Source organism: Anabrus simplex, chromosome 3, assembly GCF_040414725.1.
Source record: "Anabrus simplex isolate iqAnaSimp1 chromosome 3, ASM4041472v1, whole genome shotgun sequence".
Taxonomy (NCBI): domain Eukaryota; kingdom Metazoa; phylum Arthropoda; class Insecta; order Orthoptera; family Tettigoniidae; genus Anabrus; species Anabrus simplex.
In genome coordinates, this window is record NC_090267.1 from 222,729,176 (window position 1) to 222,747,578 (window position 18,403).

Below are 18,403 nucleotides of genomic sequence, written 5' to 3' on the forward strand. Positions count from 1 at the left end.
CAAAGTCTCTCATAGTGCATTGGCACTGCCGGTGGCTTCAAGTAGCCTACGCAGTGGCCTCCACGGTATGCACTAGCCATGCGTCTTGGTGGGTGTGCTATGTACCAATTGATGAGCTCAACTTGGCACACGGGGGCAAAATGCTGGCAACCAGGTGGGTGTGCTAGGTACCAACTGATGAGCCCAACTTAGCACATGGGGGCGAAACGCTGGCAACCAGGAATGTGTTAGCTGGAAAACGTATTATATCCAATAGCGGACCATTTTCATTTTCATTCATAACTGGTATGTTCCGAGCTGTCAGTGAAGAGATCGCGTGGAATGACATCAGTAGACGAATATGTTTGAGTGATGTTTTTAAAAGTAGGAAAGATCACAATATGAAGATAAAGCTGGTATTCAAGAGAACAAATTGGGACAAATATTCGTTTATAGGAAAGGGAGTTAGGGATTGGAATAACTTACCATGGGAGATGTTCAATAAATTTCCAATTTCTTTACAATCATTTAAGAAAAGGCTACGAAAAGGACAGACAGGGAATCTGCCACCGGAGCGACTGCTCTAAATGTAGATCAGTAGTGATTGACCGATTGATTGATGATAAATAATTTGCCAAAGAAATATTTGGAGACTTGCATGTATTTTGTGATGGAAATTTTTGAAGAACTCATATTTATTTCTGGGGCATAAATGTTCAAAAGGAATTTTTGTTTGTTTCTATGGTTAGTGACTTGATAATTTGACATTTAAACTATACCAACCATTAAAATATTTTGTACAGAAAGTTTAAATACTGTGTGTTTCCACTGCAAATTAAATTTCATAGTTTATTAATTCTGCTTGTTGATTCTACTACAGAGTCGAGTGATTATAACTTAAATTTCATAATTCAATAATTTTGCTTATGGACTCGACTACAGAGATGAGTTATAACCTTGCTTGTGGACTCTACTAATAGGGACAAGTGTAATTAATCTGCAACAACGGACCTTCCGGTAAGGGACTGCTATCTTAGTCATCTTATGACTTGTCACTTGGAACATGATGGTGCCCATGATGATTGGTAATAATGTTAGAACTTCATGGTGATTCTGGCATTTTTGTCACAGCAAAAATGTACTGTAGACATTTTGTCACACATTACATCAATGTTACATGGACGTAATATCACGAAATCTAAATTGTCACCGAACTCTATGTCAAACTAGAACGTAACACAGACTTCTTGATGAATCTCACATGAACGCTGTGGCCGTTGTTGAACAGCAATGAACAGAAATCAGTGAAGCAACAGAAGTCCTTGTGATATAAATTTTGTCTTGTTATCATTTAATTTTGTCTTGTCATCATGTTGGGTAAACAAAAACATTTGCAGAACTGAAGTGTTTATGCAAAGCAAATTATTGTATGTAGCTTTCTTATTTAAAAATTATTACATATTTAGGCCTATGAAGAAATGGACAATGAAGAAAATTTATGTTCTTTTACATATCCTGATTTAAATTGTATTATTTTGTAAAGTATAGAAAGGGATGTGGATTGTTATACGTGACTTGTGAGGCAGGATGTGCCATGTGTAAGTGGCCCTTTCCTGTCGTTTTGTAATATCCACTAATATGCGGATTCGGCAGAAAGGATTATTCTAGATCATCATCATTGGCCAAAATACAAGTGTTTTTATTGGCCAGTATATTAGGATTTTTAATTAGTGAATGTGGCAAACTGGAGTGTTGCTATTGGTTATTTGTAATCACTCTATTTCCTGTTTGTGGCTCCTCGCGCGTGCTACTTTGTCCCCGTCTTTGAATTTGGATCACTACAGTGGGCGGACGCGTTTTGCGTCCGTCCCGCAATGGGTCTTTAGCCGGACAAGGTAAGCGCTGTTTTTGCCTTATGTTATTCAAATGTATTCTCATGTTCGGACTATTCCCACTTAATGTAAGTTCAGTAATTATGCAGAAGTTAATTTTGTGTGCTGGAGTTTCCTCTAGTTTTCCACATTTTCCAAAATAGAGCATTTATATGACTTAGCGATTATGCTAGTCCACAACGTGTTGTTTTCAGAGGCAGACCTTCTTTTCTAACCCTAGTTGTAATTGTAAGTAACTGTAACACTTTCTTGTATAGTGTCATTAATTTTGTTTCGTTCGAGGTTGCCTCCTTTCATTCTGTAAGTTTCACTTTAATGTGAACCTCTATGTCAAAGTTTTCATTCCATAAATTTAACTTTAATGTGAATCTTTATGTCAAAGTTTGTTCGTGACCGAAGAGCTTAATTGTTTCCCTTTCACATCTTTTATTTTGTATCTCAAGTATTAGTTAATCCACAGTTCATTTATTTGTTCATTTATTATTGTATGTTCATTTTCTCAATAATTATTTATCTGTTGGGTGTATTGTTGTAAGTCTTTTCTCCCCATAACATCATACGTTCTCATGGACCTCATAGGGCTTCCAACACTTTCCACTCTCCTCTTTTAGTTTGTCATTTTTAGGCCTGTAAGTGTTCCCTTGTATTAGATTTAATTTTGAGTATTAGAAGTTTTTCGTCATGTTTCTATGTTCTGATGCGAATTCACCGCCACTGCATCATTTTACTATTTCCTTATTCATATTATTAAGTGTCTCTATTATTTACTATTTCTTAATTCACCTTTTATGTCAACATTCAATATTGTTTTCGTATTCTTACTATTCTATTTATTATTTATTTTTGTACGCGCTCTATCCACGGTTACATTGTTACCAGAGCATGTGTTATGAAAGGAGCTAAGATTTACAATAATCATTCGCGGCTAACTTCTCTAAAATTAATTTTAAATCTTAAGTTTGAATATAGGTTGTAAGTGTTCCGTGTGTGTTCTTAATTCCTGATTCTTGCGCGAGTTTTACGCACCACGTGTTTTTCGTTCCCTGATGTGCAGTCTTGTGTTGCTGTGTTTCATCTTGTAATTAACAGTTGGAGGAAATGGTGCATCACTATTTGTAACAAGCTTTTTGGTTACGTTAATTTTAATAAGTTTTCTTGTCTGGCAAGGTTTCGCTTGATCACGTGTTTTGTAGTTAAGTGATATCTTCACATTTTGAGTGCTGTGTTCGCATTCCAAAAGCCTTCTTTGATAAATTTCAAGATGTTTGATCATTTCAAGTTTTCTTCGATACTTGGGTTTTGATCTTAATATCTGAGTGATTATCTGTTGCTCTAAACTACGTCGTGAAATCATGCTAAATATTATACCGGTACCTTCTTGTCTGACTGCATGTTATCTTTGAACAGCTGGTGTGATTACCTGTTAGACACTTGGTTACTGACCTATACTTCGAGTCTGCGTGCGCATTTTCCATCTTACAAATTTATTTGTGTTGTAATCTTGTGTTTCTTCCAGACTACGTAAATTGTAGTGTGAATCAGGTGTGAATTGTCAGAGTGATCATTGTTTTCTGGTTTAATTTTAGCATGGTGTTTCCTTAGTTTTTCTGTAATTTCTCTTTTGGTAAATATTTCGGCAACAATTTTGAGGTTAATGTTTGTAAATTTTCGCCTGTTTCTCCGAGTATTTTTTGTTCGTAAATCTCGTGTTTCGGTAAATTATTTTCTAAATTTTGTTTCTTGTCACCTGGTGTATTTTATTTGGCAGTATTCCACATGTGTGATCTTTTAAAATTATTTTGGTGTCGTGTTTTAGTTCGGTACGTACTTAAATTTCCGGTCATGTGGTGATATTTTTGATCTATTGCTGGATTTGGGTTCGTTTCTGAATAGGCATGGGACTATTTTGGGGGACGGGTTCCAGACCAGCTGTTAAATTTGAAAGTTTCCTAGTTTGTCTTGTGCTTTTCCATCATGTGTCTGTTTCCTTGTCACGTATATATATTTACCCATGTGTTCCTATACTTGCTAGGAGGGTCTACGTTGACTGCGATAGTCTTGTAGGGTGAATCATGCTCACCATATTATTAGACCAGCTAGGCTGAGGCCCATTTTGGGCAAATTTGACGGGTTACGGATCTGCACTTGTGCTTGTGACATGTTTGAAATCTAGTGTATCTGATATAAGATTCCTTGTAATCTTTTTCTTGATATTAAGTGCCTAGATGAAAAATAATGTCCCTTGTTATTGTATGAATGCTAGGGAGATTTTCTGCAAATGTTCATTTCGGTGTCCTTATGCTGAGCTATAAATTGTTGCTAAATTCATAGTAGGTCTGCAGGTTGTCAAGATTTTTGTTTCTGTTATTTTTAATTTGTCACGTGAACTTTTGAAGGTATCGCGATTTAGCTAAGCCAGTCAGTTAATTTTCCACTTGTTTTGTCTTGTTTGATTTTCTTGATGTTAATAGTTTCTTACATTATAAGTTCGTGTCTTCAAAATTTATGTACTCAATTTGTAGAAGTATTCTCTAGACTGAGTGCGGTTCAAAAATTGGGTAGCCATGCTGTATCTGTCCAACCATTTTGCAAATAATTGTGTGTTCGTCTTGGGTGACTTGGGAAGGCATGTATGTGTGTACTGAGACTTAGGGCTTAAGGTGCTGAGACGCCATTCCTCTCCTGGGAGTACGATATTGGCCATAAGAGTCTCATTGTCGTGTGATAAGTTCTAGTGTACTTGAGGTCATGTACTGTCCTTTTTCTTTTGTGAGTACTTCTTGATGTGTCATCGCACGGGTGTTTTGTGTGTGTGTACTGTGTGTGTATGATGAAGTCAGTATTGAGGTCGTTCGCACCTTTTACCATTGGTTGGTTATGCTGATTCAGGGATCGTCGCACTTGTTATGGTGGTTTGGTGATGTCTCTGTGTATGTTGGAGGACAGATAAGCTTGGTAGTCTTGTGTGTCATGCAGTTATCTGGTAATCCCTGGTATGAAGGTTGTACTTGTGCCTTTTATTTCTTTTATCAGCGAGTTGGATTTCTGTATGCGCACTCTTGCATTGCTTTCGTTCTTCATTTTTGAGTACTTGTTGGTAAAGTAATGTGATTTCGATTTGGGATTCCTGGCCTAATTGCGCCTTAATTTGATTGGTGTGACACGTAATACGTAATGTGTGAGTTTATCTATGCAAAAATTTTATGAGTACATGACATGGTAAATGAATAGTGACTTACTAACCTCAATTCAATGAAGGTGGTTGCAAGCTAACGTAATTTAGTACTTATTTCCCTGTTTTGAGTCCCCTTGCAACATTCCAAATTTTTTCTTGCCGGGCTGAGTGGCTCAGACGATTGAGGCGCTGGCCTTCTGACCCCAACTTGGCAGGTTCGATCCTGGCTCAGTCCGGTGATATTTGAAGGTGCTCAAATATGTCAGCCTCGTGTCGGTAGATTTACTGGCACGTAAAAGAACTCCTGCGGGACAAAATTCCGGCACCTCGGCGTCTCCGAAAACCGTAAAAGTAGTTAGTGGGACGTTAAACAAGTAGCATTATTATTTAAAAAAATTTTCTTTTATTTGTTTGGTTTTTTTTTTTTAATGTTGGGTGATTAAGAATGCACACGGTAACTTAATTCAGTAGTTATAAGGGATTTAGTTATAAATAAAATTTTGTTTTTGGGGTAAATATCCGGCCGGATACATTGGCAATTTTATAGGTTATTTAAAAATATTAGTTGTAATAAGCATGGTCGCTGTGACTATGTGATGAATAATTTAATGTAATTTCATTTTGGGGTAAGATTTAGATCTTCATTTAGGTGTATAACTTGGGATTATCAGTAAAATTTTTGGTACTAGGATAAACTCCAGCAGATTTTTTTTTAGTCTTTTAAGGTTGATATTCCTTTTGAAATTTTAAATAGCACTTGCCTGGGGGGCTGGGGAATCACTGTGTTACTGTGAGAGAGAACTTCCCTGAGGAGCTTTGTGGAATCACTGGTTTGGTGCTCATGATATAGTTAATTAAAGAAGAAAAACAGAAAACCCACCCTTCAGCCCTTCATCATTTTTAAAAGCTCTTCTGAATGGTCAGACGATGTCGTTTCTGATGTCTTCTGTTTTCTGCTGCCGATTGGTTTCTGTTGCAGAACTGCGATACCATGGTCCTTCTTCAAATGATGGTGCCTGTTTGGAGGCCGTTATGTGCCTGCTGGCCACTAAATTCCGAAGATGGAGTGGGCTGGTGTAAGTCAGTTCACGGCTCGAGTGAGCTGAAAGGAAACTTTGCTGGTGACCACAGTGGGACTGAACGTGTGTGGAGGTCGTGGGCACCGGCAGCGGTCTGCGCCTTCATTAGTCAGCGATACCGGTGGTCACCTGGGGACTCTTCGGCCTGTATGGACGTTCCTGAAGTGAACGATGTGTTCTAGTGTCAAGTGTCGGATAGGATGTGTGGTCACAACCCCCTCAGTAAAAGTTAAAAAGTAATTGTTTCGAGCGTTGCTCCAGTTTCAAGGGAGGGGGGATTGGCCGTTGTTGAACAGCAATGAACAGAAATCAGTGAAGCAACAGAAGTCCTTGTGATATAAATTTTGTCTTGTTATCATTTAATTTTGTCTTGTCATCATGTTGGGTAAACAAAAACATTTAAAGAATGGAAGTGTTTATGCAAAGCAAATTATTGTATGTAGCTTTCTTATTTAAAAATTATTACAAAAATGATTACATATTTAGGCCTGTGAAGAAATGGACTATGAAGAAGATTTATGTTCTTTCACATTTCCCAATTTAAATTGTATTATTTTGTAAAGTATAGAAAGGGATGTGGATTGTTATACATGACTTGTGAGACAGGATGTGCCACGTGTAAGTGGCCCTTTCCTGTCATTTTGTAATATCTGCTAATATGCGGATTCGGCAGAAAGGATTATCTAGATCATCATCATAGACCAAAATACAAGTGTTTTTATTGGCCAGTATATTAGGATTTTTAATTCGTGAATGTGGCAAACTGGAATGTTGCTATTGGTTATTTGTAATCACTCTATTTCCTGTTCATGGCTCTTCACGTGTGCGAGTTACTTTGTCCCCGTCTTTGAATTTGGATCACTACAGCGGGCGGACGCGTTTTGCGTCCGTCCCGCAATGGGTCTTTAGCCAGCCAAGGTAAGCGCTGTTTTTGCCTTATGTTATTTAAATGTATTCTCATGTTTCAGACTAGTCCCACTTAACGTAAGTTCAGTAATTATGTAGAAGTTCATTTTGTGTGCCGGAGTTTCCTCTAGTTTTCCACATTTTCCAAAATAGAGCATTTATATGACTTAGCGATTATGCTAGTCCGCAACGTGTTGTTTTCAGAGGCAGACCTTCTTTTCTAACCCTAATTGTAATTGTAATTAACCGTAACAATTTCTTGTATAGTGTCATTAATTTTGTTTCGTTCGAGGTTGCCTCCTTTCATTCTGTAAGTTTCACTTTAATGTGAACCTCTATGTCAAAGTTTTCATTCTGTAAATTTAACTTTAATGTGAATCTCTACATCAAAGTTTGTTCGTGACCGAAGAGCTTAATTGTTTCCCTTTCACATCTTTTATTTTGTATCTCATGTATTAGTTAATCCGCAATTCATTTATTTGTTCATTTATTATTGTATGTTCATTTTCTCAATAATTATTTATCTGTTGGGTGTATTGTTGTAAGTCTTTTCTCCCCCATAACATCATACATTCTCATGGACCTCATAGGGCTTCCAACACCTTCCACTCTCCTCTCTTAGTTTGTCATTTTTAGGCCTGTAACTGTTCCCTTGTATTAGATTTAATTTTGAGTATTAGAAGTTTTCCGTCATGTATTTATGTTTTGATGTGAATTCACCGCCACTGCGTCATTTTACTATTTCCTTATTCATATTATTAAGTGTCTCTTCTTCTTCTTCTTCTTCTTCTTGCGTTCCGGCCTTCCAAGGACCACGTTACAATTTCAATTGTTCCTCCTTAGTTGTTCTTTCCTTTTCTTCCAGTGTTCTTTCATTGTTTCACTGTGTTTCTTTTTCCTGTCTTCAGTCCACTTTGTGCCTGTTTTCTTTTCCTTCCTCCCTTGGAATCCTTCCATTTGTAAGACTTTCTTCCTACAAATCTTTCTTTCCAATAATTCTTCTTCTCGTATGTTGTTCCTTTCCAGGTCTTTCTTGACTTCTTGAATCCAGGTGGTAGTTGATTTCTTTTCCCAAAGGTACTTGAAGATTCGTTTAGTTAGTCTATTGTCATCCATTCTGTAAATGTGTCCAAGAAATAGCAATCTCCTTTTTCTTATTGTTTCTGACATGTTTTCTACGTTCTGGTAAATTTCATTGTTACTTCTTAATTTCCAAAACTCTGCAATTCTTGGAGGACCTAATATTTTCCTTATAATTCTTCTTTCTAATATTTCTAATTTATCAAGCTTGTAGTTCAGTGCTAGACATTCGCTGGCATAAAGGCATTCTGGTTTCACTACTGTGTTGTAGTGCTTTATTTTAAGGTTTCTTGATAAGCACTTTTTGTTGTAAGTATTCTTAGTTATACCGTACGCTCTTTCCATCTTTTGTATCCTCTCCTCTATAGCAGATTTTTCTAAACCATTTTCTTGAATTGTCTCACCCAAATATTTGAATTTCTTTACCTTTTCTATTCGACCAATATCCGTTGCTAAAAACTTTGGGGCACTTTTTATATTCGTCAAAAATTTTGTTTTCTCGGCAGAGATTCTCAAGCCTGTCATGTTGGCTGTCTTTTCAAGGAGATTGACTTGCATTGCTGCATCTGTAAGGCTTTCTGAAAGTATGGCAAAGTCATCTGCAAATGCTAGGCAATTTATTGCAACACCTTTGTTCTTCTTCCCCAGCATGAGTGGCAATATTTTAGATTCTTTCAGTTTTTCATTCCAAATTCTTACAATTTTCTCCATGACACAATTGAAAAGGAGGGGAGATAGACCATCGCCCTGCCTGACACCTGTATTTATTTTGAAAGGTCGAGATACTTCACCCATAAATTTTACTTTCGAGATAGTGTCTGTAAGTGTTTCACGAATTAGGTTTGCCAATTTAGTTTTAACTCCAAATTCACGGATTACTTTATCTAGGGTTTCCCTATCAACAGAGTCAAAGGCTTTTTTAAAGTCAATAAATGTTACAACTATGTCTTTGGAGTTTATTAATCTGTGTCGAATTATAGATTTCAGGTTGAAAATCTGTTCGGAGCAAGATCTTCCTTCTCTAAATCCACCTTGATATTCACCCAATTGACTGTCCAGTGTCAATTTTACTCTATTTAGTAGTATTGTTGAGAATATCTTGTAAGCAACTGGCAAGAGAGATATACCTCTGTAGTTGTTGACATCCTGCTTGTTACCCTTCTTGTGTAATGGGTGTATTAGAGCCACTTTCCAATCCTCTGGGATCTTTTCTGTTTCCCAAATTTCTTCAAAGATTATTTGTAGATCTTCTATAATTTTTGGTTCAGCCCATTTTAAAAGTTCAGCTGTTATGGAGTCTTCCCCACTAGCTTTGTTATTTTTAAGATTTTTTATTGCTTCCTTTATTTCTTCCGCTGTTGGAGGTGAATCAACTTCTAGATTTCCCTGAATTTCTGAAAATTCTAATTTATGATTTGGCTCAGGGCAGTTCAGCAGGTGTTCGAAGTGTTTTGCCAGAATCTCACAATTCTCGGCATTGTTAAGGCCAATATTACCATTTGCATCTCTGAGGCAAATGCTCCGGGACTGATAACCTTTCAGGTTATTCTTAAAGGTCTGATAGAAATTTCAGGAGTTATTTCTTACAAAATTATTCTCAATTTCTACTAGCTGCGATTATTCAAACGATCTTTTAACCTGCCTTATTATTCTTGTTGTTTCCTTTCTTTGTTGTTTAAATAGCTCATAGTGTTCATTCTTTCCGGAACATTTCCATTTTTTCCACTTTTTCACTCTTTCCATAAGTGCTTCCTCACATATGTTATTCCACCATACTTTCTTTTTAGTTTTAACTGATCCAAATATTTTCTTCGCTGCACTATTAATCTGTTTAGATAATTCTGGCCATTTGCCATGCTGAGTTATTTTAATTTCTTCCTGAAAGTTTTCTATAGTTGCTTGTGTAATGTTGAGCCTATCTATGTTGTATTTCATTAATTTTCTCGGCCTTCTTTGATTCCTGCAAGGTAGAAGCTTTAGCTTAATTTTAGAGAGGTAATGACCGGAGTCAAACTCCCCACTTCTTATTACTTTAACATTCATAATTTCCTTAATACTTTCTTGAGAAATAGCTACATGGTCCAACTGAAACTCACCTAACATCGGATTTGGGGACACCCATGTTTTAGCCTTTCTTGGAAGTTTCTTAAAGAAGGTCGACAATTTTAGGTGAAAGGATTTACAGAGATTAATTAGTCTCATGCCATTTTTGTTTGTTCTTTTGTGTGCCGAATATGCCCCTACTGTTTTGCTGAAAACTTTTTCTTTGCCTACCTGTGCATTAAAATCACCGAGTAGAATAATAACATTTGATTTTGGAATTTTTGACATTTCATCATCTAGAAGACTCCAGAATTCTTCAGTTTTACTTTGGGTTCTTGCTATTATCTTCATTTATTGGTGCATGACAGTTAACAAATGTATACTTTTTGTTCTTGCATTTAAGTGTGAGAAGAGATAACCTTTCTGAACTAGATTTGAATTCCATAACATTATGAACTATTGCTTTATGGACATAAAAGGCGGTACCTAGTAGTGGCATTCCTTTCATAATTTTGATTGCTGGTTTACCTTTAAAGATTCTACAATTTTTGGTTTACCGTGTCTCTTGAGCTGCTAAGATCTGGATTTCATGTCTATCTAAGAAAATTTCCAGTTCTTTCTGTTTGCCGGTTTTTAGCAAGGAATTTACATTAAGAGTGCCTGCAAAGAATTTCCTTTTAAATTTAAGTCTGAAAGGATTCCAAGGATGCTCCGACTCACCCTTATTGCAGATGTTGGGACTCCCCAGAAACCTAGGTCTCGATGCATTGCATAACGCAATGGTGGATTTCTCTTCCGAGCTACCACCTGGGATAGTGCTTTCATTCAGCGGACTTTTCATTCTGCAATTGAAATTGTACATTGTACAAGGTAGGAAATTAATTCCAAGATCGGATTGTTAGTCCGAAATGATTTTTTATTCGTGCTTTACTCCACTAGGTTCTTCCGCTCTCTCCGCCGTTGGGACATTAAATTCCTCATCCGTCTTCGAGACCGTTGACCAGGTTTCACCTGTAACCCTAGGCAGGGGCCCTTACAGGGTGCTACCATCCGGAGCCAGATGGACCCAGGTTTTTTTACGAGGTTGTTACTCCTCCCACTCCTCCTTCCCCATCACTTGCAAGATGGGACCCCGGGCTATTATTTGCTATTTCTTAATTCACCTTTTATGTAAATACTCAACATTTATTATTATTATTATTATTATTATTATTATTATTATTATTATTATTATTATTATTATTATGTGTAGGCGTAATTATCCTGATCACCGTTACAAACGCAATAAAAATATGATTTTTCTGGATTTTCCAGATAGGGAATCTGCCACCTGGGCGAATGCCCTAAATGCTGATCAGTAATGATTGATTGATTGATGATAAATAATTTGCCAACGAAAGACTTATTTATTTTATGGCAGAAATTTTTGAAGGACTCATATTTATCTCTGGGGCATAAATGTTCAAAAGGACTTTTTGTTTGTTTCTATGGCTAGTGACTTGATAATTTGACATTTCAACTATGCCAAACGTTAAAATAATGTGTACAGTAAATACTGATTATTGATGAATCCATGGTAATCAGTAACATTTTCGGGCATGTGATATTTACAAGTACAATTAAATGCAGAAATGGACCATCAAACTTTTTTTTGCTAGTTGCTTTACGTCGCATCGACATGTTGACGATGGAACAGGAAAGACCTGGGAATGGGAAGGAAGCGGCCGTGGCCTTAATTAAGGTACAGCCCTAGCATTTGCCTAATGTGAAAATGGGAAACCATGGAAAACCATCCTCAGGGCTGCCGACAGTGGGGTTTGAACCCACTATCTCCCGGATGCGAGCTCTCAGCTGCGCGCTCCTAACCGCATGGCCAACTCGCCCGGTAGGACCATCAAACTAGATTTATTACTGTAGCAGGGGAAGGAAGAAACTGATTTATAAATGTTACATCTATTTGAAACAAAGACCAATGAAAAAGGGAATAAGATGGAGATGTGTATTAAAAGAAACCTGCAGTGTCATGATTGTTACTGCAAGTGATGTAAATGGAACAGAAGTGTTGTCTGAAGAAGAACATACACATGCTCCTGACTGGAGCTCTTGTAAAGCCTCCAGAGTTAAAGAAATTAAAAATTCAGCTAAGCGATCTAGCGAACCATCTTCTGCCATAGTATAAAATGCATTGGCTTCTACGTCAAGTGAAACCAACGTGAAACTTCCAAAAGAAGAAAACGCTGCGGAGGACTGTTAGATGTATAAGAACCAAATATTTACCTCCCAAACCAACATCAATAGAAGTTTTAGAAGACATGCCTCAAATTTATACAGAAACTACAGATGGAGAACGATGGCTACTTCACCTGGACACACGGGTAGGGCTAGTTGTATTCTACTCAGACCATAACTTATGAATAATCAAGGCAGAGATACATTGGATGTAATGGTACTTTCAGAGCTGCTCCCAAAATTACAGCACAACTATATAGTATCCATTGCAGAGTGCACAATGACTTCTTCCCTGTAGTATTTGCCCTCACAAAGAGACGCAATAAAGTAACGTACACTGAAATTTTTCGTGTCCTGAAATACAAAGTTTCTGAAAAATATAATGAAGACTTTCAACCGGATTATGTCTCTACTGATTATGAAGTTGCATGCATGTCAGCTGTTAGAGAAGCATTTCCAAATTGTTATATCGCAGGCTGTTTCTTTCATTTTGAACAAAGCCCCTGGAGATGGATACAAAAGGAAGGATTAGTGGAACAATATCAGGATGAGGAAAATTCAGAATTACGTGTGCAGTTCCAGTCACTGTTAGTCTTGCTTTTCATTCTTCTCAACCAGGTACCTAAAGCATTTGAAATCCTGAGAGCTGAAATTGATGACAATCTACAAGTGATTTGTGATCACCTAGAAGTAAATTATGATTTAGGAAAATGGTATGGCAGAGGATGAAGAGCACCTCTGTTCCTTCCCGCAACATGGAATTGCTATAAGAGAGTATTATCCAATTTACCACAAACAAATAATACGTGTGAGGTATGGCACACCCGCGTAAATAAAATTATTGGTCAGGATCATCCATCAATTTATAAACTCTTGCATCACTTACAGATTAAGAATGCAGAGATATCTTGGGACACTGAAAGACTGGAAACCGGCCATTCGCCCAGGAAGACGAAGAAAGTTTACATAGATTTCGATCGAAGAGTTGAAAGAGTTGTTGGAAGGTGCCAGGAATACGAGGCCGAAGGCAGACTTCTATAATATCTGAGAAACCTTGGATGTTATTTTGTTGGTGATTTTTAAATCTGTAAAATAATATTTTGGTTTGTAATCAATCTTATTTTAAGCCTCACTGAAAATGTTCATGTGACAAAAATAATAATGACATTCTAGCAGAGTGACATTACATGGTTGTGACATTAAAGCTTTTATGACAAAATGTCCATGTGACAAAGGGAGTGATGAAAAGTCCATGGTACAGTTGTTGTTGGTGTTGGTGTTAGAACTTCATAGTGCCTATGGTGGATGGTGTTAGAACTACATGGTGCCCATGCTAAATGATGATGCTGACAGGATTTTATGATGCCCATGGTGGATGCTGACAGAGACGTGGTAAACATATCCTGCAATGTGTGTGTCCCTTTGCAGGAGAATTCAACAGAAATATCCATTTTATAGGTGATATACTACTTGGTTATTGAGAATAAACTGACAGTCAAATGGAACTTTTGCTCATTACAAAAACATCTGTCTATACCTGTTCCAATTAGTGTACTGCACACAACCATGCATACCATCTTCTTCATGCTCTTAAAAGCTAGCCACTGGTAAGGGCTATTTTCTGGTGAAGAAAGAAGGAAAAAATTTAATAATGGTGTCCGATGTGAGGCCATCGATTTGGAGGTAACAATTTATACGGCCATAACATATAGGCCTTAATTGGAGAATTAGATATATGTTCATAGTGTACCAGGAAAAGTTCGGGGTGTAGGGCATGAGAAGGATCTCATGTAGTGGAAGTTGATTTTGGAGCCGGTACAGAGCAGCATAGAATCACAGGGCGAATAATAGATGGTTATACCTTTTCCAAACAATTTATTAATAATGTTAAATGATTCATCACCCTGTAATATCAATATAGGACTCAGATATTTTGTTGAAATCAAAAATGTTAACGTAAATCTTCTTGAATTCAGTTCGTGAAAATAAATAAATCTCACAGATCCTATAGTCTTTTGTGAAAACACGAAGTGTCAGTTCTTCACCTAAAGTCTTTCTAAGTATTAATTCATGAAATGAACACACACTTATAATTGAAAATTGAAATAAGAATTTGAATTTCTATTGAAAGTTTCTCCGTTTGTTAGCCTTGGAATATAGAACACTTGAAAATCCTAGAGATTTTCTATGTAAAATAAATTTATCATTAAAAGATGAATTTTGAGAAATCATGAAAAACTACGAAATATCGTCACACGCAGCACTGAGTAAACCACTGTTCAAGATTGACAAGAAAAAGTCAATCAGTTTGTGACTACTCACTTAATAAAGAAAATTTGGCTTACAATATTGATGGGAATCTGGAACATTCCGCGGGGTGCAGACGAAGACTCGAACTCGATGTTCCACGAAGAAACCACGTTGACGTCCCTCGATGGGTACCATAGATGAGATGATGTTGAAGGTAGCTGGATCTTGTAGAATTTCATCAAGATTTCCGCTGCTCGTGGAGGTTATTTTAGCACACGGAACGTTCATTTAGTGCAAGTAGTATTTACAGATGCTATCATTCACTGTTAAAACACAGTTCAGTTCGTATGTTAATTTTATGACGTCAAATGAATGATTACAGTCCTTGCTGCATAAAACACTATTTTAAATCGTCACTGAGAACGTCCATAAATACACAGTTCAAACACTTGAAAAAGTTATGTGTAATATTTCTCATTACAGTCTCCGACCACAGTCTTTGAATCGTTATCCTAGCAGATAACACTGACTTTCTGGTGGTGATGGTATTATATTATTTTAGAAAAAGTTCTTAATATTCACCAAGTTTATCACTGTAGTAAGTCATGTCCTAATATGACACGTAAATAAAGAGACACAGTTCAAGGATATACTGTATTAGAAAAAAAATGAATTCTAGAGTAGTTAGAATTATTGTACACGACAGTTTCTGCTTATTGTAGTAATTTAATATTATGTGAAATTAATTAAGTCCACACGTCGTGTTCTAGTTTGTGAATGTCCAATATTTAACTTCGTACTTCAATAATTTCACACGTGTTATACTCCGAAATGTCTGTGAAGTACTGTATATCGTAGTCGCGGCACGATAAACTAATTATGGTGCGACATCTTTTACAAGTCCGATGGCGAATGATTATCCCATAATTTCGTCTCCACGAAACGCGACGGAAAGTACTGTCTTCGAGACTGCACGGACATACTGTACGAGGGTCAGTCTCCCCTCTGTCTCACTCACACACACATACTGCACTGCTCTGCACTGCACTGCTAGACTGTACTGCTGAACTGAACGGCTTGTTAGCCTTGACCTAGTGGCATATATATCTGCGCCAGGAGGGGTGGTATTCTAAGTCATGTGACCGAGAGTGCTTGATCATCTTAAACTTTATATTGTTATAACTCAGAAACTACTGGACAAATTGCTTCGAAATTTACAGGATTTTACTTTTACGATGTCTGCTACAATTTAGCATTGGTCCTGTTCAAATTGGTTAAGGCAATAAAAAGTTCACGAAAGAAAAATTATTTCAAGAAATATCTCTAGGGGAGGCAAGTTTCAAGTGTTAGGTGACGTCACTTGGCCTCGCCTGGTCGGTCGAGGAGTCTGGTATGTACTGGAATGTTCCTTCGCTTAGCTGATCACATGGCGGACGGAAATTGTATGCTGAAATAAAGTTTTTCAATTGATATGTGCCAGGACCTAGGCCTTCCTGGTACAATAGCTATTTGTAGTATAACAATTATTTTCTCAAATTAGTGCTCAACACATGACCCCACATACCATATCCTTTGTGCTCTTAAAGCTAACTATTGGTGCAGGCTATTTTGTGGTACAATATACATATTTCAACAGCCTTACAACACCAGTCACTTATGGGAAATTATTAAAAAATATTAAGTGAGGATTATTTAAAGTTTACAGATGCAAACACAGCTTATCAAGTGTTTCTTAGAGATATTAACAAAACCCTGAAATTGCGCACTTTTCCCCCCCAACATTCAACTTGCCAGCCATTAATGAGCAAACTACCAATGTGCTAGTTTTCAGTTCTGATTTAGCTGATATGGTGTTCATTGCAAATCAGAAATAACTTTCAATTATTAATGAAATCACTGACATGCTCCATCAAACAACACAAATGTCAAGAATGCATTTTTCATCGATGGGCCCACAGGAAGTGGAAAAACATTAACATACTGAGGCTTAATACAAAAGGGTTTAAATCGAAGGCTTCATGTTATATCAGCAAAGTTGACAGGAAGAGACGCAAACTGAAATTTCAGTGTCCAGATTAAAATTAAAGCTGCATATGTGTAAATTTGGCTTGGTTTGAAGTCTCATATTTCAAGTCATTTCTGAAATTAAAAAACTGTACCAACCACATGAGGAGCTTCAGAGAATAAGACCCTAAGAAGAGGGTCAACAGGACGTAGCACACTTGGGGCTGCTGCTAGGAGTAAACGATGCAGCGCTCTTTGGGCAGCACGGGACTCCAGACGAACACGACCTTGAGCAAGGAGTGGGAGGAGAATATCCATCACGTCTCGTGACCTTCTTCGCCACCGTTCCTCACTTTCATGTTCTCCTAGCACCAGACTTAGGAGATCCAACACCTGCACAAACAAAGACAAAACAGTCGTGTACAGAAATGAATAGGTACAGGAACAATGAAAGTTACTACTGTAAATGTTTCTAATCTAGGGTTCTTAAGTAAAAAACATAAGAGGATAGGAACACTGAAAAATATAGTCTCTGCATGTGCATTTTGATATTAACCTAGCACTCTCCACTCAATGCATCTCTTATAAAACTCATTTCCTACTGCCCTGATTATATTCAAATCCAAAAACTATCACTTATTACAAAATGGTTCAATAAGTTAAAATGAAGTGAACAGCATGTAAAATGAAAGACAGCAAACTCCAAACCTGATGATACTCAACAAGACGTAGAAGCATTGAAACCAACACATCACGCTGAGTCTCTAGTTCTTTCAAGTCAGCATTACTGCTGCCTCCACTGGTTCCTCGAACAAGAAACACATCTTCCACAACAGGCACCAATGCAGGAATACCTGAAGGATAAGAATTACTACTGCATTTGTAGATCAGAGGTGATCAAGATAAGATATAAATATGACAATATATCAAACACTGTACGAATCTTATTAACTTCACACACTTAGTGAGAAAATTAAATTTTAATTAATTATTTGGATTTATAACATGTTAACAAATAATTATACATTAAAATTTTGAGTTAATCTACACTACTTTCAACTTATAAGAAAGACATCCAGCATAGTCAGCTTTACAACAGGCTAGACATTTGGCTGATACATCATTGCATTTTATGGCCTAATGAAGGCAATGCTAGAACAGTATTCAGGTTACACATCATATACTGTAACAAATCACTTCGAAACTGAAGCAATGTCCAGAATGGCATGAAACTACGCACAAGTACAGGGGATGGTAACACTGAGAACTTATTACAATATCCGATCTCAACAATTATGTATTGGAGGGAAACACCCACTAAGGATGCACTTAGTAAAGTGTCGCACCCCTTCTAGCAAGGAGCCATGCAGGCAAGAAGACATATAGATATCTGATGTGTTTCTAAGGGAGATAATGCAACAGCCATTACAACTGTTGCTCTAGATCAGTGAAGGCCAATTAATAATGCACTGAGAGCCAGAATACAATAAGGACCATACTCGAGGGCCAGGCAAATTGAAGGTAACTATAGTAAAAATAAAAGTACAGCAATGGGAATTTAAGAGCATATTATCATTAATATTATTAGTTTATTACTCAAAAATATTAAAACAGAAGTGTGTCATGCACAGTGAAGCAACAAGCAGTGAATATTGAATTTTCACAATCGCATTGTAACCGAAACCGACTTTCAACCTATTAGGTCGTGTTACGTACATTTAGTATGTGTTGAAGAGATGTTAAGTACAGAACAAAAATGGCCAACC

General features: G+C 37.0%; 1 protein-coding gene across 1 annotated transcript in view; it reads right to left on the minus strand.

Moving 5' to 3' along the window:
* Positions 1-18,403, minus strand: part of htt (huntingtin) — a 900,697-nt gene that overhangs the window by 337,740 nt on the left and 544,554 nt on the right. Inside the window, exons 25-26 of the mRNA XM_067142878.2 lie at positions 17,346-17,491; positions 16,797-17,030 (exon numbers count right to left, since the gene is read on the minus strand). Of these exons, the coding sequence (XP_066998979.2) occupies positions 16,797-17,030; positions 17,346-17,491 (380 nt within the window). The remainder of the gene's footprint in view (positions 1-16,796; positions 17,031-17,345; positions 17,492-18,403) is intronic.